General features: G+C 53.2%; 1 protein-coding gene across 1 annotated transcript in view; it reads right to left on the reverse strand.

The window, feature by feature from the left end:
• LOC107307093 (IgGFc-binding protein-like) overlaps positions 1-22965 on the reverse strand; it is a 46615-nt gene extending 23650 nt beyond the window's left edge. Inside the window, exons 1-19 of the mRNA XM_032441678.1 lie at positions 22711-22965; positions 21406-21459; positions 19540-20754; positions 18665-19005; positions 17451-18021; positions 16207-16805; positions 14753-15305; positions 13183-13772; positions 11998-12565; positions 11185-11384; positions 10493-10634; positions 9500-9831; positions 8136-8883; positions 6871-7469; positions 5454-6021; positions 4168-4784; positions 2829-3246; positions 1483-1617; positions 368-567 (exon numbers count right to left, since the gene is read on the reverse strand). Coding sequence (XP_032297569.1) covers positions 368-567; positions 1483-1617; positions 2829-3246; positions 4168-4784; positions 5454-6021; positions 6871-7469; positions 8136-8883; positions 9500-9831; positions 10493-10634; positions 11185-11384; positions 11998-12565; positions 13183-13772; positions 14753-15305; positions 16207-16805; positions 17451-18021; positions 18665-19005; positions 19540-20754; positions 21406-21451 — 8442 coding nt within the window. The 5' untranslated portion in view covers positions 21452-21459; positions 22711-22965. The remainder of the gene's footprint in view (positions 1-367; positions 568-1482; positions 1618-2828; positions 3247-4167; positions 4785-5453; positions 6022-6870; positions 7470-8135; positions 8884-9499; positions 9832-10492; positions 10635-11184; positions 11385-11997; positions 12566-13182; positions 13773-14752; positions 15306-16206; positions 16806-17450; positions 18022-18664; positions 19006-19539; positions 20755-21405; positions 21460-22710) is intronic.
• Positions 22966-23007: the final 42 nt, after the last annotated feature.

Raw genomic sequence — 23007 nt, forward strand, 5'->3', positions numbered from 1 at the left:
GTGCAACGGGCTGCTGCCTTGCAATGGATGCAAAAGTGGAAGCAAATGCCAAGTGCAACAGGTTCCTGCTCTGCAATTTGCAATGCATGCACCCCTTGCCCCCAAACAATGGAAGAAAACGCAAAGTGCAACGGGCTGGTGCATTGCAATGGATGCAAAGATGGAGGCAAATGCAAAGTGCAATGGGTTGGTGCATTGCAAAGGATGCAAAGATGGAGGCAAATGCAAAGTGCAATGGGTTGGTGCATTGCAATGGATGCAAAAGTGGAAGCAAATGCCAAGTGCAACAGGTTGGTGCTCTGCAATTTGCAATGCATGCACCCCCCATATGTTTGTTGTTGCAAAGCAGCAGCAGCAAAACCCCCACCTGGAAGAGGCGGCCTTGGTGCAAGCAGCCGCAGGCGTCGGGGCTGACGCATTCGTCGCCGTTGAGCAGCTCCCCTGCAGGACACGCGCAGCCCTCGAAGCAGCGGCTGCTGCAACGGGGAGGGGAGGAAACGCTGGTGCAGCTCTGGGTGCAAAGGGGGCTGCAGAGCTGGGGGTGAGAGCCCAGGGGGCACGAGAGAGCTGGGGAGGGGGATAAAGGGGGGAAATGATGGGGAAAAAGGAGAGAAAAAAACAGAATTAGGGTTTTTTTTTGCTCTTTGCTTTTCTTTTTCGTACAATGCAATAAATGCTTTGCAAAAATGCATGCACTGCACCATGCAAGTGCACGCTCCCTTGCAAAAATGTGAGCAAGGCAACATGCAAAAGTACTCCTATTGCAAAATGCATGCATTGCATCATGCAGATGCACGCTCCCCTGCAAAAAAAATGCAAGCAAGGCAGCATGCAAGAGTGCTCCTCTTGCTAAATGCATGCATTGCATCATACAAATGCACCCTCCCTTGCAAAAGTGCATGCATAGCAGCATACAAATGCACCACTCTTGCTAAATGCATGCACTGCATCATGCAAATGCGTGCTCCCTTGCAAAAAAAAAAAATGCAAGCGAGGCAGCATGCAAGAGTGCTCCTCTTGCTAAATGCATGCATTGCATAATGCAGATGCATCCTCCCTTGCAAAATGCAAGCAAGGCAGGATGCAATGACATCTTCCCCTGCAAAATGCAAGCAGGGCGTCATGCAAATGCACCATCCCTTGCAAAAACACACACATTGCAGCATGCAAATGCACCACTCTTGCAAAATGCATGCAATGCATCAAGCAAATGCATCCTCCCTTGCAAAAACACATGCATCACAGCATGCAAATACACCCTCCCTTGCAAAAACTCAAGCAAGGCAGCATGCAAATGCACCACTTTTGCTAAATGCATGCACTGCATCATGCAAATGCACGCTCCCTTGCAAAAAAGCATGCACCACACCATGCAAATACACCCTCCCTTGCAAAAGCGCATGCATCACAGCATGCAAAACACCAGCACAGCTCACTGCAACCCCGTGCAACCCATGCAACGATGCAAGCAATGCGACTCACGGCACCGTGCTGCCTCCCTCCACTCCTGCAGCTGCCCCCCTGCAGCCTGGCATGCAGCAGCGTAGGCCTGCAGGCTGCGGCACAGCACGGAGCCGCCTGCAACCTCTGCTGCAGCATCAGCCCTTGTTTGCACACCTGGAGGGGGGACATCGATGTCATCTCTATTGTCTCCTCTATTGTTATCCCTATTGTTATCCCTATTGTCATCTCTATTGTCACCCCTATTGTCATCTCTATTGTCATCCCTATTGTCATCCCTATTGTCACCTCTATTGTCATCTCTATTGTTATCCCTATTGTTATCCCTATTGTCATCCCTATTGTCAACTCTATTGTCATCTCTATTGTCATCTCTATTGTCTCCTCTATTGTCTCCTCTATTGTCTCCTCTATTGTCTCCTCTATTGTCTCCTCTATTGTCACCTCTATTGTCATCTCTATTGTCAACTCTATTGTCTCCTCTATTGTCATCCCTATTGTCAACTCTATTGTCAACTCTATTGTCACCCCTATTGTCTCCTTCCCCCCCCATTTCCCCCCCATTCTCCCCTCCATTCCCCTCACACCCATTCTGCACCCCCCATATCTCCCCCCCAATATCCCCGCTTATCACCCTCTCCATCTCGCCCCCCATATACCCCTCCCTCTCCCCCATCGCCGCCCAGACCCCCTCATCCCCTCTCCCATTACCCCCCAAATCCACCGCGCGTCGACCCCCTCCCATTCCCTCCCCAATCCACCCCACATACCCCCATCTGCCCCCCATTCCCTCTCCCCCCCATCTATCCCCATTTCCCCCCCTCCCCCCATCCCCCCTCTCCCCACTCCCAATATCTTCCCCCCAGCATCGCCCCCCCCCATCCCTCCCATCTGCCTCCCCCAACCCCCCATATCTGCCACCCCCAATTATCCCTTATACTACCCGTCCCATCTGCCCCCCATCCCAAATCTGCTCCCCGCCCATACTTCCCACCACCCCACCATTCTGCCCCCCATATCTGCCCCCCCCTCCCCATTGCCCCCCACCCCTCATCCTCCCCCTCTGCCCCCCCGCAATATCCCCCTTATCCTACGCCCCCATCTGCCCCCTCATCCCCAAATCTGCCTCCACCCCGCATCTCCATCCACCCCACCATCTCTGCCCCCCCACATCATTGCCCCCACTCCCCATATTGCCCCCACCCCGTCATCACTCCACCCTCGTGCACCCCCCAATTATCCCCCTTATCTACCCCTCCCATCTGCCCCCCATCCCCCAAATCTGCTCCCCCCCATCTCCCACACCCCACCATCTGCCCCCCCATATCTGCCCCCATTGCCCCCCATTCCCCCCCATTCTCTCTCACCCTGTCTCCCGCACGTCTCCATCCTGCAGCTCTCCACGTAATCCCTTGGGGTCACCGCTCCGTGACACCCCCCAAACGGCCCCTTGGGATCCTCCATCACATCGCACCCGCTCTCCACCACCTTCTCACAAGGCACCCAGGGCTCCCCATGGCTGCACCCACGGGTGGGGATCCCCCATCGCTCCCCCAGCAGACGAGGCTCCGTCGCATCGTCGGCTCCGTCCCCATTGAAGTCACCGCAGAGGCCGCCGACGCGGCTTTGGTAGGTGCTGGGTAAGGTCAGCAGGACGTAGGTGGCTCCGTCATAGAGCAGCTTTAAACCCATCTTCGCTTTCAGCACCCGATGGATCCCCTCCTGCGTCACCACCACCGCGTCCGAGCCCACGGACACGGGCAGGAGCTGACGCTCACCATCCACCTGCACAGATGGGGTGCAAAACTGGGTTGCTTTGCATGCTTGCAACCCACAAATTGGGCTTGCAATGCAGAATAGAGGCTGCATGGGTTGCTTTGCTGTCCAAGATTGGGGTTGCATGGGTTGCTTTGCGCCCCAGGACGGCCTTGCATGCAGGGTTAGTGTTGCATGGGTTGCTTTGCTGTCTGAAATCGGGGCTGCAATGCAGAACAGAGGTTGCATGGGTTGCTTTGTGCCCCAGGATGGCTTTGCATGCAGAACTGGGGCTGCAATGCAGAACAGAGGTTGCATGCATTGCTTTGTGCCTCAGGATGGCTTTGCATGCAGGGTTAGGGTTGCATGCATTGCTTTGCTATCCAAGATTGGGGTTGCATGGGTTGCTTTGTGCCCCCCAAACTGGGGCTGCAATGCAGAATAGAGGTTGCATGGGTTGCTTTGCTGTCCAAGATTGGGGTTGCATGGGTTGCTTTGCGCCCCAGGACGGCTTTGCATGCAGGGTTAGTGTTGCATGGGTTGCTTTGCTGTCTGAAATTGGGGCTGCAATGCAGAATAGAGGTTGCCTGCCTTGCTTTGCGCCCCAGGATGGCTTTGCATGCAGGGTTAAGGTTGCATGGGTTGCTTTGCTGTCTGAAATTGGGGCTGCATGGTTTGCTTTGCATGCAGAACTGGGGCTNTTGCATGCAGAACTGGGGCTGCAATGCAGAATAGAGGTTGCATGGGTTGCTTTGTGCCCCAGGATGGCTTTGCATGCAGGGTTAGGGTTGCATGGGTTGCTTTGCTGTCTGAAATTGGGGCTGCATGCTTTGCTTTGCACGCCAGCCTGGCTTTGCATGCAGAACGGGGGCTGCACGTGCACCTTTGCAGCAAGAAACAGGGTCTGCATGCTCTGCTGAAGCACGTTTGCACCCCAAAACCAGCACTCACCTTCACCTCCCCTTGCACGCCCCGCTGCAAGCTGACGGTGACCCCATGCACCGTGACCAGCAGCTGCTTCACCAGCGGCTCCGCTGCATTCATCTCCTTCTGCACCCGCACCAGGAACGGCTGCAGCCCCTTCCCTTCCTCCTCCTCCTCCTCCTGCTCCTCTCCAGCTGCAGCCAACGTGTAAGTGCAGGTCCCAGCAAAATGCAGCAGCGTCCCATCGAACGTCCTCAGCGTTGCAGCTCCCAGCACCTCGCAGCGCCCGCAGCCGTCGGGGTAGCAACCCCTCACCCCATCCTGCACCATGCAAGCTTCGTTTGCGCCGCAGCTCGTCGGCTCGCATTGCAACTCGCCGTTCCCTTTGCAAACGCAGCGTTGGCTGCAACGCTCGCAGGGGTAAAACTCCTCCCCCCGTTGCAAATAACGGCCCTGGTGCATGCAACCGCACTGAGGTGCTGGGACGCAGCTGTCGCCGCTTTGCAAGAAGCCGGGGTTGCAAAAACAGCCTTCGGTGCATGGGGAGGAAGGGTCGCAACCGTCGTCTTGCTCCTGGTTGGAGCAGCTGGAGGGACAGGCCAGGCCACAGAGCTCGTAGTGCTGCTGCGGGGGGCACACGGGGCCTGCAAAAGAGGGGAGGGGGTTGCAAAGTTGGGGGTTGCAAAGTTGCATGGGGATCCGTGCATGCATGCAGCAAATGCTGAGTGCAAAGCAGGAAGGTGCAGCGATTGCAAGGTGCAGAACCTTCCCGTGCATGCAAAATGGCAGCGCAACTGCAAAAGCTTCCTGCAGTTGTAAAGCCACGGTGCAATTGCAAACATGTCCTGCAGCTCCTGCAAGACCCCAACCCCTCCATGCAAACCCAAAGCCCCCCATGCAAGCAAGCCCCAAAACTTCCAAGCAAACCCCAGGTCTTACATGCATGCAAACTCCAATCCTTCCAAGCAAATGAAAACCCCCACTGTGCAAGATGGAAGCACCTCCTGCATGCATGCAAAGCCCTCCATGCAAACCCAGAGCCCCCCAAGCAAACCCAAGGCCCCAATGCAAACCCAGAGCCCCCCAAGCAAACCCAAGGCCCCCCAAGCAAACCCAAGGCCCCCAGCAAACCCAAGGCCCTCCATTGCAGACCCAGAGCCCCCCAAGCAAACCAGAGGCTCCTCCCATGCAAAACCCAGAGCCCTCATGCAAACCCAGAGCACCCCAAGCAAACCCAAGGCCCCCCAAGCAAACCCAAGGCCCCCCAAGCAAACCCAAGGCCCCCCAAGCAAACCCAGAGCCCCCCAACTCACTGCAGAAGGCCGTGGTGCGCCAGGGCTGGATGCTGACCCTCTGTTTCTGACACTCTTGCACATAGGTAGCCACCGAGCTGCACACCACCTCCTGGTGCCCCTTGTAGCAACATGCATCGTAGAGGCAGTCCTCAAAGTATGGCCTGGGGTCCACCACTGCATGGCAGCTTGCAAAGGGCCCCCCTTGCTTCACCAGCAGCCCGCAGTGCTTGTCGCCGCCGTAGATGCGCTTCTCCTTCGCGCTGCATGAATTGCAATTCCCACTGACGTTCGAGTTGCAACCGGGGACGTCAGAAACCTTCCAGCTGTTTGCAAAGCTGTCTGCATCCTCGGCCAATCGGCCGTTGGGGAGCATGAAGTCGTCCGCCGGGTCGCCGTCGGCGTCGCCGCATAGACCGCAAACGGAGCGGGAGTAGGTGGTGGGGAGGATGACGCGGGCGTAGCTGTACCAGTCAAAGGTGACGATGAGGCCAAAGTCGGTGTGGAGGAAGCCGTGGGGGCCGCTGGCGTAAGCGTGGAGCTGCTGGTCGGGGTGGCGGAATGGGAGATCCATCAGGATGCCGTTCACCTGGAATAGGGGGAGAGGAACGGGGTGGTGAAGGGCTGCTGGGGTTGTAACCCACCCCAATGTCATGCAATGGGCTCTAAATGCAAGGAGATGCCTCACAAAGAGCTTGTGACCCATCTAGATGTCATGCAATGAGGTTGCAACCCATCCAGGCTTCTCACAAAGGCCTTGCAACCCATCCAGAAGTCATGCAACGGAGTCACAACCCTTCCAGGCTCCTCACAAAGACCTTGCAACCCAACCAGATGTCATGCAATGAGGTTGCAACCCACCCTGATGTCATACAATGGGCTCTAAATGCAAGTAGATGCCTCACAAAGAGCTTGCAACCCATCCCCATGTCATGCAATGAGGTTGCAGCCCATTAAGATGTCTCACAAAGACCTTGCAACCCAACCAGGTGCCTCAAAAAGACCTTGCAACCCACCCAGACACCTGAAAGAACCCTTGCATCCCATCCAGATGTCATGCAACGAGGTTGCAGCCCACCCAGGCTCCTCACAAAGACCTTGCAACCCATTTAGATGCCTCAAAAAGACCTTGCAACCCATCCAGATGTCATGCAACAAGGTCACAACCCATCCAGGCTTCTCACAAAGGCCTTGCAACCCATCCAGATGTCATGCAATGAGGTTGCAACCCATCCAGATGCCTCACAAAGACATTGAAGCCCAACCAGATGTCATGCAACGAGGTTGCAGCCCATCCAGACGTCATGCAATGGGCTCTAAATGCAAGCAGATGCCTCACAAAGAGCTTGCAACCCATCGAGACATCTTGCAATGAGATTGCAACCCATTCCAATGTCCCCTAAAGGCAACCTCAAGCCCTCCCCCCTTCCCCCAATACCTTCAGTTTCTTGGGCTCGGCCTGGCTGAGGCTGAGGCTGACGTTGTAGACCTTCAAGGTGACCTCTTTGGTGTAGGAAACCACATCGCTGCCCCTGTTGTTGTTCTCCACAGTGACACTAAAGGGGACCAATGTGGGGTCGGGGGAGCAGAGGGCAGCAAACTGATAGACGCAGGTCCCCATGAAGTCATAGCGGCGCCCGTCGAAGGTGGTGTAATGGGGGTCCCCCGTGGCCACGCAGACGGTCTTCCCCGCAGCCACGCATTGCCGGACGCCCCTCACCACGCTGCATTGCTCCCCTGCTTTGCAGCTGCTCTCCTTGCAAACCACCATCCCCAGCTCGGCGTCGCAGCGACACCGCGAGCGACACAACTCGTCAGCCCAAAACTCCTCTCCTGGTTGGTGATAGAGGCCGTCGTGGGTGCAACCGCAGCTGGAGCTGGGGATGCATTGAGCTCCGCTGAGGACGTAACCCGGGTTGCAAGTGCAGGTTTCCGTGCAGGGTTGGCTGCAAGATTTGGGGGCGTCGGGGTCGGTGCAGGTTGCAGGGCAGGCGCTGCCGCAGGGTTCGTAGTGGCTGTTCTCAGGGCAAGTCAATGCTGCAAGAGGAAAGAGGGGTGTATGTGTGTGTGCTAAAGGGAGCAAAAATGAGGCAGGGTTGCAAAGGGTTTGCATGTGGAATTGAATGCGGTGTGGGTTTTGCATGCAAAGTGTTCCGTGAGGTTGCGTGGTGCAATATCTGCCCTCGAGGCGTTGCACTGTGCAAATGCATGGAGCATTTTGCATGCAACGTCCCAAGAATGGATGCAAAAGTGCTTGGTGTGGTTGCATGGTGCAATACCTGCCTTTGAGGTGTTGCACCATGCAAATGCATGGAGTATTTTGCAAGCAACACCCCTGAGCTACATGCAAACACAGGGAGCATTCTGCATGCACCCAAAGCCATTTGTCCCACCGAGAGCTTTGCATGCATCACCCCGCTCCAAAACCACCCTTGTTTTGCAAAACCCCACAGCAAAAGAAAGGCAAGAGCAAAGCAGGAGCAAAGCAAAGGCAAAAGCAAATGCAAAGCAAGGGCAAAAGCAAGGGCAAAAGCAAAAGCAAAAGCAAGAGCAAATGCAAGAGCAAATGCAAGAGCAAAAGCAAGAGCAAATGCAAGAGCAAATGCAAGAGCAAATGCAAGAGCAAATGCAAGAGCAAATGCAAGAGCAAATGCAAGAGCAAATGCAATGCAAAAGCAAAAGGAACAAAACCCCATTGCTCACAGCACCCCGACGGCGTCCTCCAGTCGTGCACCGCGGCCCCGTGCTTCCTGCAGGCGGACGCGTAGGTCTCCAATGTCTTGCAAAGGATTTTCTTCGCTCCATCATTGATGCAAACATCATAAAGGCAACTCCGGAAGAAATCCTTGGGGTCGAGGACGTGGTGACAGGCTTTGAAGGGTCCTTGGAAGCTCTTTTTGATCAGCCCGCAGTGCTGGTTGCCTGAATAGAGCTCCAGTTTGTCCTGCTGACATATGGGGCAATCCCCATCGCAATGATCCCAACAGAACGGGTCCTCGTCGGGGACCTTCCAAGTGGAGGCCCAGGAGATGATGATGGAGGATGATATGGCCTTATCAGCAGCAGATACGGCCTTATTATCAGCAGATACAGGCTTATTATCAGCAGATATGGCTTTATTATCAGCAGATATGGCCTTATTATCAGCAGATATGGCCTTATTATCAGCAGATATGGCCTTATTATTAGCAGATATGGCCTTATCAGCAATAGATATGGCCTCATCAGGCAGCCCTGGGATGTCATCCATGGGATCCATGTTGAAATTGCCGCAGAGGCCGCAGGTTTGCTCTGAGTAACTGCTGGGGAGGTGGACGGTCACGCGCCAATCCCAGTCGTAGGTGACTCGTAGGCCGAAATCGGTCTGAATTACAGCTTCCATCCCGCTGTGCTGCAGCAGCACCCTGCTGTCCTGCAGGGAGGCTGGCAGGAGGGTCAGCACGCCGTCCACCTGCATTGGGAGCAGCACTTGTTGCAGCTGCTTTGCATGCGGTTGCATGCGGTTGCATGCCATCGCTTTGCTTCCACACCATGCTTTGATTTATGCAGCTCTGTGCTGTGAACTCAGCCTGGTTTGCACTAAACTCGGCCCATTTTGGACCAAACTTGTCCCATTTTGGACCCTAATTTTGCCCAGTTTTGGTCTTGTCCCATTTTGATCCAAAGTCTGCCCAGTTTTGGTGAAAATCTGATCATTTTGACCCAAACCTTGACACCTTTAGGCTCAAATCCTGCCCATTTTGGACTCAAACTTGTCCATTTTGGACCCAGAATCAGCCCATTTTGGGCCCAATCTTGGCCTCTTTTGACTCAATTTGTGCCCATTTTGGACCCAATTTTGTCCCCTTTAGACCCAACTCTGCCCATTTTAGCCCAAACTCTGCCCATTTTACCCCAGATCCTTCCATTTCAGGACAAACTCTGCCCATTTTAGCCCAAATCCTTCTATTTTAGCCCAAATCCTTCCGTTTTAGGCCAAACCCTGCCCATTCTGAACCAACCTGCCCATTTTGGCCCCAATCTTTGCTCATTTTAGCCCAAATTCCCCCCATTTCCACCCAACTCACCCTGACTTTGCCCACTTCCCTCCAATGGACGGAGACCCGATGACCGTAGACCTCCACGTTGACCAAGCTGACGTAGGAGATGGATCTCACCCCAGCCCGGATCTGATTCTTCCCCTCCACTTTAAAAGGCACCAATTTGGGGTCGTTCCCACAGAATTCGGCCATGGTGTAAGTGCAGGTGCCCTCGAAGTCGAAATTCAACCCGTCGAAGGTTCGATAATGGGGGTCCCCCCAGGCCCAACATGAGGCCACCATGGAGGGGACGCACTCGGCGCGGCCGTCATCAAAGTGGCAGCGCTCCCTGGGACGGCACCGGAGGGCTTTGCAGGGGTCTGAAAGGAGAGGGGATAAATATGGGGGGGGTTGGTGGGATGGAGGGAAGGTGTGAAGGATGGAGAGGGGATGGAAGGGGAGGAGGGATAGGGGAGACGATGTGGGGAAGGAAGGAGAATAGGGAAGGATGGGGGGGAAGGAAGGAAGGAAGAGGGGGAGATGCGGGATTGGGGGGAATGATGGGGGAATGGGGTGGTAAGGAAGGGTGGGGGAAGATGCGGGGAGAGATAGTGATGAAGGAAGGAGGGATGTGGGGAAATGAGTGCAGGGAGGGAAGGAGGAGTAGGAGGATAGGAATGGGGGGAAGGGAAGGAATGGGGGAGGAGAAAGGTGGAGAGGAAAGAGGGGGAAGATGTAAGGGGGAAGTGAAGAACTGGGGGAAAAAAGATAAAGTACACTGGGGGGAAGGAAGAAGGAATTGTGGGTATGGGAGGCGAAGAGGTGGAGAAGGATGGGAAGGGAGGGGCGGAAGGATGGAGAGGAGGGAGGAAGGAAAGGGGGAAGGAATTGGGGGGGAAAGGAAGGGGGTGAAGGAAGGGGGGAAAAGAGTGGAGGGGAAGGAAGGATGGGTGGGAATGAAGGGAGGGGGAAAGGAGGGAAGGAAGGAGGGAAGGACAGGAAGGACAGGAAGGAAGGTTGGTTTCCCCCCCTCCATCTTACTTTGGTTGATGCAGCCCATGACCCCATCCCTGATTTCACAGCTCTCATCGTCGGTGCATTCGTGGCCGCTGCATTGCAGCCCTAGTCCAGGGACGCAGGTACAGCGCTGCTGGCAGTTCTCCCTCAGGACCCACTCGTGGGGCTGAAGGGTGGGAGGAGAGGGTGGAATATCGTGATAAAGGAGGTGCAAAGATGGGCAGATACATGCAGACATTCGTTGTGATATGGAGGGGGAATGTAGGGCCAGATCCTTAATTGTGCTGTTATTAAACAAGAAGGAAGTGAAGGGGGAAGGGGAGAGGGGAAAGTAAAGGGGGAGAAGGGGAAAGTAAAGGGGGAGAAGGGGAAAGTAAAGGGAAGGGGAGAGGGGAAAGTAAAGGGAAGGGGAGAGGGGAAAGTAAAGGGAAGGGGAGAGGGGAAAGTAAAGGGAAGGGGAGAGGGGAAAGTAAAGGGGGAGAAGGGGGAAAGTAAAGGGGAAGGAGAGAACAAAGGGGAAGGGGAGAGGGGAAAGGAAAGGAGAGAGGGGAAAAGGGAAAGGAAAGGGGTAGAAGGGGAAAGCAAAGAGGAAGGGGAGAGGGGAAAGGAAAGTGGGGAAGGAGAGAGAAGTCCTTGCTCTAATGGTGCAGCTCTGAACATGGGAAGAAATCAACCAGAAGACCCCAAAACCGACCCTAGAACCAAGAGGTGAATACCTTGTAATAGACCCCGTCCTCAAAGCAGCCACATTCCTCTTTGGGGACGCAGCCCTTCCCATCAAAGACGAAGCCCTGGTTGCAGCTGCAGCCTTCAGAGCAGGTTGGGGGGCAGCTGGAAGCACCCGCGGGACCCACACAGCTGTGGGTGCAGAGGTTGGAGCACAGGGAGTAGCTGCTGTTTGCTGGGCAACTCAGGGCTGGATAGAAAAGAATGGGTGTATGAGGACTCAATGATGCTCACATTGCCATTTCCCTTGGCCCCATAGGGAATCAAACCCACCCCATTGGGTTGGCTGCTCCCATTGGTCCCTATAGAGGGATGGAAGCTGACCCCACTGTTATTTGCATTGCCCTTTCCCATTCATCCCCATGAAAAACCCACCCCCTCTCCTTCTCCCACCCCACACACAGAGGACACCCCCAAGCTCATCCTGTCCCATATTTCCCACTTTTCACCCCAAAATGAAGACTCCCCCCCAACTTCTTCCGTCCCCATCTTACGACAGAAGGACGGTTTCCTCCCCACGCTCATCCTGTCCCATATTTCCCCCTTTTCACCCCAAAATGAAGACTCCTCCCCAACTTCTTCCATCCCCATCTTACAACAGAAGGACGGTTTCCTCCCCAAGCTCATCCTGTCCCATATTTCCCCCCTTTTCACCCCAAAATGAAGACTCCCCCCCAACTTCTTCCATCCCCATCTTACAAGAGAAGGACGGTTTCCTCCCCACGCCCATTCTGTCCCATATTTCCCCACTTTTCACCCCAAAATGAAGACTCCCCCCCCAACTTCTTCCATCCCCATCTTACAACAGAAGGACGGTTTCCTCCACGCCTCCATGGTCACACCAGCAGCTTGGCAAGAGGACACGTAGCTCTGGATGCTCCGACATAGGACATCAGTGCTCCCTTCAGTAAGGCAGAGATCTCGGGTACAGGCATCCAAATATAGGGCCGGGTTGATGGTGTTGAAGCAGGAGGAGAAGGGGCCGTGGGGGTCCGTGAGGACGCCGCAGTAGTTGGGTTCTTGGAAGACCTTCTTCTTTTCTTCATTGCAGACGGGGCAGTCGCGGTCGGAACATTTCTCCTCGCAGGCCACGTTGGGCATTTTCCATGCAGAACCAAAAGAGGTGGCATTGGGAGCTGGGTGGCCATCGGGGAAGAGGAAATCATCCTCTCTTTGGCCATTGTTGTTGCCACAAAGCCCACATAGATGGCCCTGGTAGCCCGGCGGGGCCGTAACCTCAACGTGATGGTGGAGGTCGTAGCGTATAATGAGGCCGAAGTCGGTCTGAAGATGGATTCCTGCCCCGTGTTGGAGCACCTGGACCCGCCCCTGGTTCAGGATGGTTGGGAGGCGGTGGGATATGGAGTCCACCTGGCACAGAGGGGGAGAAACCCACCGTGAGCCTCAAGAAATGGAGGTGGGAGAGGAAAACGTTGGAGGAGATGCATCTTCCAACCAAGATTTGGGTGAGATGTTTGCAAGTAAGAGGGGAAATGAGGGTTAAAGTGGATCTTTGTTGGAGGAGATGTTGGGGATACACCTTCCAACCACAAACTGGATGAATGAATGGCTCCCAGTTTGCAACTGGGAGGGGAAATGGGGATAAAAAAGGGTTTGTCTTGGAGATGGATGCAAAAAACACTGGGAGAGACACCCTCCAACCCAATTCTTGTTGAATGGATGGCTCCCAGTTTGCAACTGGAGAGGCAATGGGAACGAACGTGGCTTTGCCTTGGGGATAGGATCGAGCTCTTTGCTCCGTGAACTAAAACCCACCATTTTTACATCGTATTTGCACCCAAAAAGAAGAGGTAGATCCCCAATCTGGCCCCAGTGGGACCATCAAGGGGTGAAGACGACCCCAAAGTCTACGGCCCCATATCATCAACCAGGAAAAGGCCGGACATGAAGCACAACCAAACAAGGACGTGGTCCCCTCATCCCTGACATCATATCACCCATCCCACCACCATCAGATGCCACCTTACCATGACCGTCCCCCTTTTCCCCCTCTCCATGGTCAAGGTGAACCCATAGACTTCTACAGACAACGCTTCGATGCCGGAAACCTTCTTTTTCTGCCTGGAATCCTTCTTAATTTTCACCACAAACTGTTCAACGTCGTCATCAACGTTGCAGCTCTCGATGAGGATATAGGAACAAGAACCAGGGATCTCAAACACCGTCCCATCGAAGGACAAATAGCTGCGGTCTCCGGTGACCACGCAGGTCCCAAAGGTGCTGGTTGAGCATTGAAGATCCCCATTGACCACCTGGCAGCTGCTGTTGTCACCAACAGGATTTTCATGGCAGACCACCACCCCTCCATCTTGACACTCGCACTCTTCCAGTTGGGTAGGGTGGAAGATCTCTTCCACTTTGTAATAGGAACCGTGATAGACGCAACCACATTGGGCCATAGGGATGCATTCATCGCCGCTGTAGACAAAGCCCTCGTCGCATACGCAGCCCTCCTGGCACCTCTGGGTGCAACGCAATGGGGTGAAGATGCTGCTGCAGGTCTGGCTGCAATCCATTGAGCACAGCTCGTAGTGGCTGTGGGGCGGGCAGGAAATCCCTGTGTGGGGTAATGGGGTCATTAGTAATGATGGGAGTCTACATTGCGATCAGCTGTGTCCCAATGTAGTGTTTAATTCACTTTATCTCCCATTTGGAGAGAGGGAATTTTCTTCCTTTCCTCCCAATATTGGTTTTCCACACGTAAGAGATCGTTTTTTTCCCCAAAATGGAGACATTTCCCCCCCAAAATGGAGGCCGTCTTGCCCAAAAATAGAGATTATACCCCCCAATGAGGATATTTCCCCCCCAATGTGGATATTTCCCCCCCAAATCTACAGTCTTCCTCCCAATATCCAAACTGATTCCCCAGATATGTCTGTATTTTTACTAAATTTAGACAATTTCCCCCCAAAACGTGGGTTTATTTCTTCCCCCTCCCAGCTACAGATTTCTTTCTCCCCAAACATAGCTGGTATTTTTCCCCCAATGCAGCTTTATTTCTCCCCATAAATTAGATTCTCCAGCTCCTTCCCCCAAAATTTAGGCCAGTTTTCCCCAAATGAAGAGTTTTTTCCCTGCTAAAGGCAGATTTTCCCCCTAAGACCCCCAAATCACCTCTTTTTCCCCCCAAAATCCCTCAGGGCCAAATAAGAACCTTCCCTCCATCACTACCACTCCAGCACCGTATTCCCAACCAGCTTCCAGTTCCCCCTGATCCAGACATTTTGGGTTCATTTGATGCTATTTGACCCCTAAGCGGGCAATTATCTTCTGTTCTTAATTGGCCCAGTGCAAATTAAATGGTGTTTACAGGGACTAAACCCCCATCATCACAACCAGGTGAGTTCTGTCATTCAATGGAAGGGAAACACTCCATCTCACTGGCCATAAATGGGAACAACGGGATTCTAGGGTAAGATAAAACACTGAGCAAGGCCATTCCCACCTCTGCACCATCCCTATGTGGGTCTATCCCAAAAATGGGGGTCCCAAAACCTTAGATAAACCAAAACAAGCCCTAAAACTGATCCAACTCACTGCAGAAGTCATTGGCCCTCCACTCCTCGATGCTCGCTCCAGCAGCTTGACAGAGGTCAACGTAGTGTGCAATGTGTTGGCACAGCACCTCCTCCTGCTCCGGATAAAGGCACAAATCCTGCTTGCAATTCTGGACGTATTTTGAGGGTTCAACCATAGAGTGACACCCCCTGAAAGGTCCGTCCGTCCTGGAGATGATCCCACAAAGCTCCTCTTGCTCAACGTTGATCATTGAGTTGGAACATTCCTTTCTGGGTAGCTCTACACAACCCGGAACGTCGACCACCTTCCAGTTGTGCCCAAAGGTGTTGGGATTGGATGTGATATGACCATTCCTCATCATCATCTCATCCCTGTTGTCCCCATTGAAGTTCCCACAGAGCCCACAGAGGGCGTCCTCATAAGTAGAAGGCACCGACACGCCGACGTTGCCGCGTCGATCGTAGGTGACGGTGAGGCCAAAATCGGCCTCTATCACCACATCCCATCCACCTCTATAGATCAGGATCTTCCCGTTGTGGGAGTAGGGGAGGTTGACAGATCGGTCGTTGACCTGAGGGTGAAAGTGCAAAAAGAAACATTAAAAAAGCCAAAAAAAAGATGGAAATGGATCATTGGTGAACTGGGTGGAATGTGAAATTTGGGCCTAAAGTTGGTCGGATCTCAAACAAAAGCATCTGGGTGATGCTCTCCAGATTGAAGCATCTGCCCCCAAAAAGTGTCCACCAGCTCTGAGTTGACGGCTGGGATCCAAATGTGGAATTAAACATACAAAATTTGGGCCTAAACCATCCAAAATTGGGTCTAAACCGTCCAAAACTGGGTCTAAACCATCCAAAATTTGGGCCTGAACTGTCTGAAATTGAGCCTAAACCATCCCAACTCTTCAGCTGAAAGTTCTATGGATTAAATCATTGTCCCCCAAAAGATGCCTACCAACTTTGAGCTAAAATCACCAAAAACACCAAAAATATGGACACGAATCATCCAAAACTGGACCTAAAACCTCCAAAATTCGATGTGAAATGCAAAATTTGGGCCTAAAGCATCAAAAATTGGAACCAAAGCATCCAAATCAGGACCAAAAGCATCCAAAAAAATGAACATAAATCATCCAAAATGGGACAGAAACATCTAAAATTGGACTTGAAATATAAAATTTGGACTTGGAACATCCAAGATTTGGGTCTAAAACATAAGAAAATGGACCTAAACCACCCAAAACTGGGATCTAAATGGTCCAACCTGTATAGATGGAGGTTCTTTGAACTGAATCCTCCGGCTCTAAGGGGGCAGTGCTGGAACCTCGTGCCATTTCCAAACAGAGGGGGAGAAATAAAGGAAGAAATATGGGGAAGGAAGTGGGGGGGAAATGGGGTTGGGTTGAGGGGGTGGGAATGGGGAAAGAAAGCAAGATTTTTGGGGTGAAAAAGGAGAAATTGAGTTGAACTCACTGTGATTTTACTGGGGTCCCTGCTGATGGTGATGCTCTTCCCATAGAGTTTGACCCTGATGAGCGTGATGGAGGATGGAGACCCACCATCTTTGAGGCCGTTCTGCACCAACACCTGGAAATCCACCAGCCCTTCGCTCTTCTTACACACCCCAACCAACTGGTACAGGCACGTGCCTTGGAAGCTGAACCATTCCCCATCGAAGCTCTTGTAGTGGGTGCTGCCCACAGCCCCGCAGACCCCATAACTTATGGGGTAGCATTCCCGGATGCCGTTTTTCACCCCACATTCCTCTTTGGCTTTACAGCTGCTTTGGTAACACGTCGCCTTCTTCTTCCCCTCCTCGCAGATGCAACGTTTGGTGCAGCCGTCGTCGCCCCAAAACTCCTCCCCGAGGCCGTAGAGCTGATCTCCATACACACAACCGCACTCAGATGGGGGGATGCATCGACCAGCATCCAACACGAAGCCTTCCATGCACCTACAGCCCTCCGTGCAGGTCGAGGTGTTGCAGTAGGAAGGGACGGCTGCATCGTTGCAGGTTGTGGGGCAGGAGGTCCCACACGACGTGTGGTTGCTGTTGGCTGGGCAGGAAGGAGCTGTGGGAATGGATGGGATATCAGGGGCTGCAATGGGGTCCTGCTTTGTTTTAAGGGGCTGCAATGGGGTCCTGGTTCATATTTAGGGGCTGTAATGGTTTTAGGGGCCGCAATGGGGTCCTGGTTCTTTTTAAGGGGCTGCAATGGGGTCATGGTTCATTTTTAGGGGCTGCAATGGGGTCCTGGTTCATTTATAGGGGCTGCAATGGGGACCTGGTTTGTTTTTAGGGGCCGCAATGGGGTCCTGATTCATATTTAGGGGCTGCAATGGGGACCTGGTTTGTTTTTAGGGGCCGCAATGGGGTCCTGGTTCGTTTATAGGGTCTGCATTGGGGTTCTGGTTCATTTATAGGGGCTGCAATGGGGTCCTGGTTCATTTTAAGGGGCTGCAATGGGGTCCTGGTTTGTTTTAAGTGGCTGCAATGGGGTCCTGGTTCCTTTTTAGGGGCTGCAATGGGGTCCTGGTTCATTTTAAGGGCTGCAATGGGGTCCCCACCTCAGTCATAAGACCAAAAATCAATGGGGACAACCACCACCATTGACTTTACCCCCCCTTTTCACCCCTTTCTCTCCCCATCTCCACCTTAATCACACCCTATAGGGCTCAAGTTGTCCCCAAACCCCAATGGATCTTCTCCTACTCACAACAACGCGCCAGCGTCCTCCATTCATCCACTATGACTCCCTCCTCCCTGCAGCTTTCCACGTAGGCATTCAGAGCCTGGCACAGAACCACGTGGAGCCCTTCGTAGCTGCAGAGGTCAGAGATGCAGTTTTTAACGTAGATATCCGTATTGATCGTATCGTGGCAGCTTTGGAACGGACCCGGCCGTTGGCTGAGCAACGCACAAAACTCCTCCGTGTTATACTTGGCTGTCTCCCTCCACGAGCAACGCTTGCATTCACCACTGCAGCCATCCAAGCAGGTCCTGTCATCACCAAGAACCTTCCAAACCTGCCCTAGAACCACGGTGCTCTGCGCCAAGGTGCCATCAGGTAGAAGAGCATCATCGTGGGGATCCCCGTTGCTGTTCCCACACATCCCGCAGACTCTGCCCGCGTGAACGCTGGGGATCTTCAGCATCAAGTGGCCGTCCCAGTTGTACAACACCTTCAGCATGAAGTCGGTTTTGAGCAGGACAAAACTGCCCTTCTGATGGAGATGGAGCTTCCCTTGGGCCAGCGAGATGGGGAGGTGGGTGCGGTGGTTGTTCACCTGGAGGGGGGAAGGAAGGAAGAGAGAAGGAATGGAATGCAAGGGAATGCAAAGGTTGGGTTTGTTGCTTTCTATTGAGGGGTCTTCCCTTCAAGTCTCTGCAAGAGGCTGCAAGCCTCTAAGTTGGCAGAAAGGAAATAAATACGCAAAAAACAATCAAACACACAAACAGCCCCAAAAAACACCCAACTGAGTACCAAATTGACCACTCAAACATCCAGCCAATCATCCAAAACAACAACCAAAAGAACATCGAAACACCCAAAGAGACGCCCAACCACCCAAAAAACCCCCGCCCAACTGCCCCCAATAAACACCCAACCACCCCAAAAAACGCCACCCAACCACCCATCCAAGTCAACCATCCAGCCAACCAACCACCCACCCCAAAAGACACCCAACCACACCAAAAAACACCCAACCACCCCAAAAAACCCCATCCAACCAATCAACCACCCCACTTCCCCCCTCCCACCCCCCCAGCCACCCCAAAAACCCACCCAACAGACCCTCATAAACCCCCTTTCCCCCTCAGCATCCTCCCACCCCACATTCCCCTCCTGGTTCTCCATCATAAATCCAACCGACCACCCCATCTCATTGCCACCAAAAGGACGTCCCTGATGGGAGATCCCTCACGTACCCTCACGAGTCCAACCTCAGACCTGATGATGGTGACTGTGATATTATAAACCTGGACGGTCACAGCATCAATGTAGGGGGATTTGGAGTTGCCCCTGTGGCTGTTTTTGACCTCGACGCTGAAGAAGGGCAGGTTGGCGGCCGGGTTGCAGGTTTTGCTCAAGGTATAAGTGCAGGTGCCCATGAAATCAAAGGTTTTCCCATCAAAAGTCTTATAGTGGGGCCCACCGATGACCCAGCAGGTGGAGAAGGTCTCTTGGATGCACGTGGGTTCCCCTTCCACCATCTCACACCGCTCCTGCTCCTGGCAGGAGATGTCGGAGCAGGAAAGGGTGGAGGAAGCTGGTGAGAAAGAAGATATAGGGGCTGGTCCCTATATATGTACATATACCAAGATATATTCTGTGGTCCCACCAACCCCATTCTATGATCCTATACCCCAAAACCCCACCAACCCACACAGATCCCATCCTGCAACCCCACCAACCCCATCCTATGATCCTATACCCCAAAACCCCACCAACCCACACAGATCCCATCCTATGATCCCACCAACTCCATCCTGTGACCCCACTAACCCACACCAACCCCATTCTGTGGTCCTACCAACTCCATCCTGTGATCCTACACCCCATAAAACCCCACCAACCCCATTCTGTGGTCCTACCAACATCATTCTATGATCCTACACCCCATAAAACCCCACCAACCCCATTCTGTGGTCCTACCAACCCCATCCTATGATCCTACACCCCATAAAACCCCACCAACTCCATCCTATGACCCCACTAACCCAAAACCCCACCGACCACCCACCCCACTTCGCGACCGAACCCCCTCAACTCCCTCAACCCACCCCTCTCTGACCCTACTTACGTGTAGCACACAGCCCAGCAAACCCATAACCCGCATAGTTCTGAAAGCCAAATCCCAGCAGCCCAAAGGTCTCCTCCTCATGCCCGGAGCTCCATCTGCCCACTGAAGCCGTCAAGCTCTGCATGGACCAGGAGAACTCGGTGCCAGGGATTCCCTTCCACCTCCCATTTGTTGCTTTCTGTTGCGTGAAGGTGTCGATGCTGGAGGTTTTGGCCACCAGGACGACGTAGCTGTGCATGTTCAACCCAGTGAACCGGTACGAGGAACAGTAGGACGAGACGGGTGGGATGGTGAGCAGGAAGGGGTCTTGCCATACAAAAAACCCCTTGGAGCCGGTGAAGAAGAAAACCACCTGAATCACGGCCGAAGAATTCACATAGAAAGGAGAATTCAGCTTTGTCTTGAAGACTTTGACTTTCCCGGCCTCCATGTGCTTCGTGGAGGCCTCGTTGCCTTCATGGTAGGAGATGGAGGCATCTTCGGCCGCCACGACGTAGACCAGATCATGGGCTTTCTGCAGGGGGTTGGGGGGCACGATGTAGGTTCTCCCCCAGGCACTGACGGGGAGGAGCTGCTCCACCACGTAGTCACAACCGCTGTGCACCTTGGCGCAGGTGTGACCGCTGAGCACGGCCACGGCGTGGTCCGATGTCACTTTGGTCCCCGAGAGATCGTCCTCACTTTGGAGCTGCAAGCTCTGATAGGGACTCAAAGGGATGGAAAAAGTGGAGCCGGATCTGTAGATCTTCCTTTGGAAATGAATCTTCCCTTTGACTTGGATGGAAACGATGGTTGGTTCCTTCCCGGCCACCACGGCGAATTCCTTCAAACCCATTTTCTCCGCGTCGTTGGGGGTCACCACAAAGTATTCAGTGCCCAACATGGCCGTGGGCAGCACCGCGGTGGCACCGATGCTGTGGGCTTTAGAGCTGGAGATGACGACGGAGATGTCTTTGGTAGACGTCACCAATAGGCTCTTCTGGGAGATCCTCTTGTTGATCAACTCCAAAGCTCCGGGGATGGGAACGGAGATGGTTTGGACGTCCCTGAGGATGAAGGTTTCATCGAAGGTCCCATCGGAGGCGCTGAGGGTGACTTGGGTGGAGCTGGAATAGGAGGTGAGGAAGAGGAGGAGGTTGGGGCGGACGGCTTCTTCGCTGTTCTGAAGGACGGCAACCAGGAACTCCTTGCCGCGGAACATGGCGGAGGTGAGGGCTGGGAAGGGGGAGAGGAGAGAAAAAGGGGGGAGATAAGTCTGATTAAATGGGGGGAAAAGGAGGAGAATGTGGGGAGGAAGTGCGGGGGGGGGGAGGAGAGTGAGGAGGGTAAGAGGGAGGGGAGTAGGAGAGGAAGAGTGGGGTACCCGGGGGGGGAAGGAGGGAGGAAGAAGTGGGGAAGAGGAAGGGAGAGGGAGGAGGGAAGAGTGGCAAGTGGGGAAGGAGAGGAAGAGGAAGAGTCTGGGGAGAGGGAAGAAGAAGAGGTTCGGAGGGAGAGAGGAGGAGGAGGAAGAGTGGAGTGGGAAAGGAGGAGAAGTGAGGAAGTAGTTGGGGGAGAGGAGGAGGAAGACCAAGAGCAGGTTGGGGGAGAGGAAGGGAAAGACAGCGGGGGAGAGGGAGGAGGAGGAGAGCAAAGAGTGGAGGATACGGATGGAGAAGAAATATAAGAAAGGTGGAGTGGGGGAGAGGAAGAGGAAGAGCCGGGGGGGAGAGGTAGGAGGTGAAGAGTGGAGGGGAGAGAAGAGGAGAGATGAAGAAGCAAGGGCGGGAATAAGGGGGGGAAGGAAGAGAAAGAATGGTGGGAAGGCGGTGCCCACCCATTTCGTGGCCCCCCCCCCCCCAAATAGAAGCACGTTTTGGGGTCACTTACTGCAACTCAGGGCCAACCCCAACAGGATGCACCACGTTGCCCCCATCTCCAACCCTACAAAGCAAAAAAAGGGCCAAAATCGGTTAAAAAAAGCACTTTTTAGAGGAAAAATAACAACAAGGACCATCGAGGGAGGTCTGGAAGGTCCCATTTTGGCTCAAATTCACCCCAAAATTCATATTGTTATCCCATCAATTCACCCCAAACACCCCCGCCCCCCCCACAAACATCCTATAATGGGTTCACCTTTGGCTGAACTGATCCCCAAAATCACTCAGATTTTAGGGCAAAAAAAGGGGATTTTGTGCATAGGGAGTAACTTTCGGGTCCAGATCCCCAAATCTTTAAGGTTTCATAGCCCCATATCTTTTGGGTTGAAAAACCCTACATTTAGGGTTTCACACCCCATAATTTCATGTACCCAGGACCCAAATCTTTAAGGTTTCATACCCCATGTCTTTTGGGTTGAAAACCCCATATTTAGGGTTACACACCCCATAATTTAGATGGATTCACCCCATAACTTCATGTGCTCAGGACCCCTTTTCTATAGGGTTCAATACCCCATAATTTGGGGTAAAACACCCTAAAACCTTCAGAATCTGGCACCCCAAATCTTTAGGGTTTCATAGCCCATATCCTTTGGGTTGAAAACCCCATATTTAGGGTCATACACCCCATAATTCAGAGGGATTCACCCCATAACTTCATGTACCCAAGATCCCCCTTTCTATAGGGTTCAACACCCCATAATTTGGGGTAAAACACCCTAAAACCTTCAGAATCTGGCACCCCAAATCTTTAGGATTTCATAGCCCATATCCTTAGGGTTGAAAACCCCATATTTAGACCCATTACAGCTCCACCAACCCCATCCATCCCTTTTGGTTTAGAAACCCAGATTTGGGGTTTTTAGGACCCTGTATTATTAGGGATAAGTGTCTCCTCCCCCCCAAATACCTGCTGGTCTTAATACCCCACATATTTAGGGTAGAGGGGCTCAGATCTTTGGGGTTTATCACCCATCTCCCCCCACTGATAGAGATGGGGATAAACCTGGATGTATTTGAGGCAGAAAACCCCTTTTTACCCATTCAGGGCTCAATTAAACCCAGCTGGATCCTGTTATATGGCTGCATGAACCGCCCCCATACACACACCCCACAGACCTTATATTGCACAGGTGTGGGGGGGGGGCACACGATGAGATCCCACCTGACCCTAAAAAACAAGCAAAAAAGCCCTTTGGAACCCCCCAAAAAACCCCAAATCCCCTTAAATTTCATTGCTTAATCCATTGCTTACCACCACCTTCTGTTCCTCAGTGCAGCCCCTTTGCTAAAGCCCAGCGAGGAGAGAAGGGGATGAATGGGGGGGGTGGGGGGGGGAGTGAACATCCAGACCCTAAATCTGCCCTTTTTATACCCAAATGTGGTTTCCTAAGAATTTCCTCCCCCTGGGGCAATAGGGGAAAGTTGTTGGCATTGAAAAACACGTGTAAAAAAAAAGAGCCGATTTTTTTGGCTGATTCAGGAATATTTTATGGTATTTTGGGGGTGGGGATGAGGGCAGGAGGTGATGAACCCTCATGGGGGGGGGGGG

This window comes from Coturnix japonica, unplaced genomic scaffold, assembly GCF_001577835.2.
Source record: "Coturnix japonica isolate 7356 unplaced genomic scaffold, Coturnix japonica 2.1 chrUnrandom486, whole genome shotgun sequence".
NCBI lineage: Eukaryota > Metazoa > Chordata > Aves > Galliformes > Phasianidae > Coturnix > Coturnix japonica.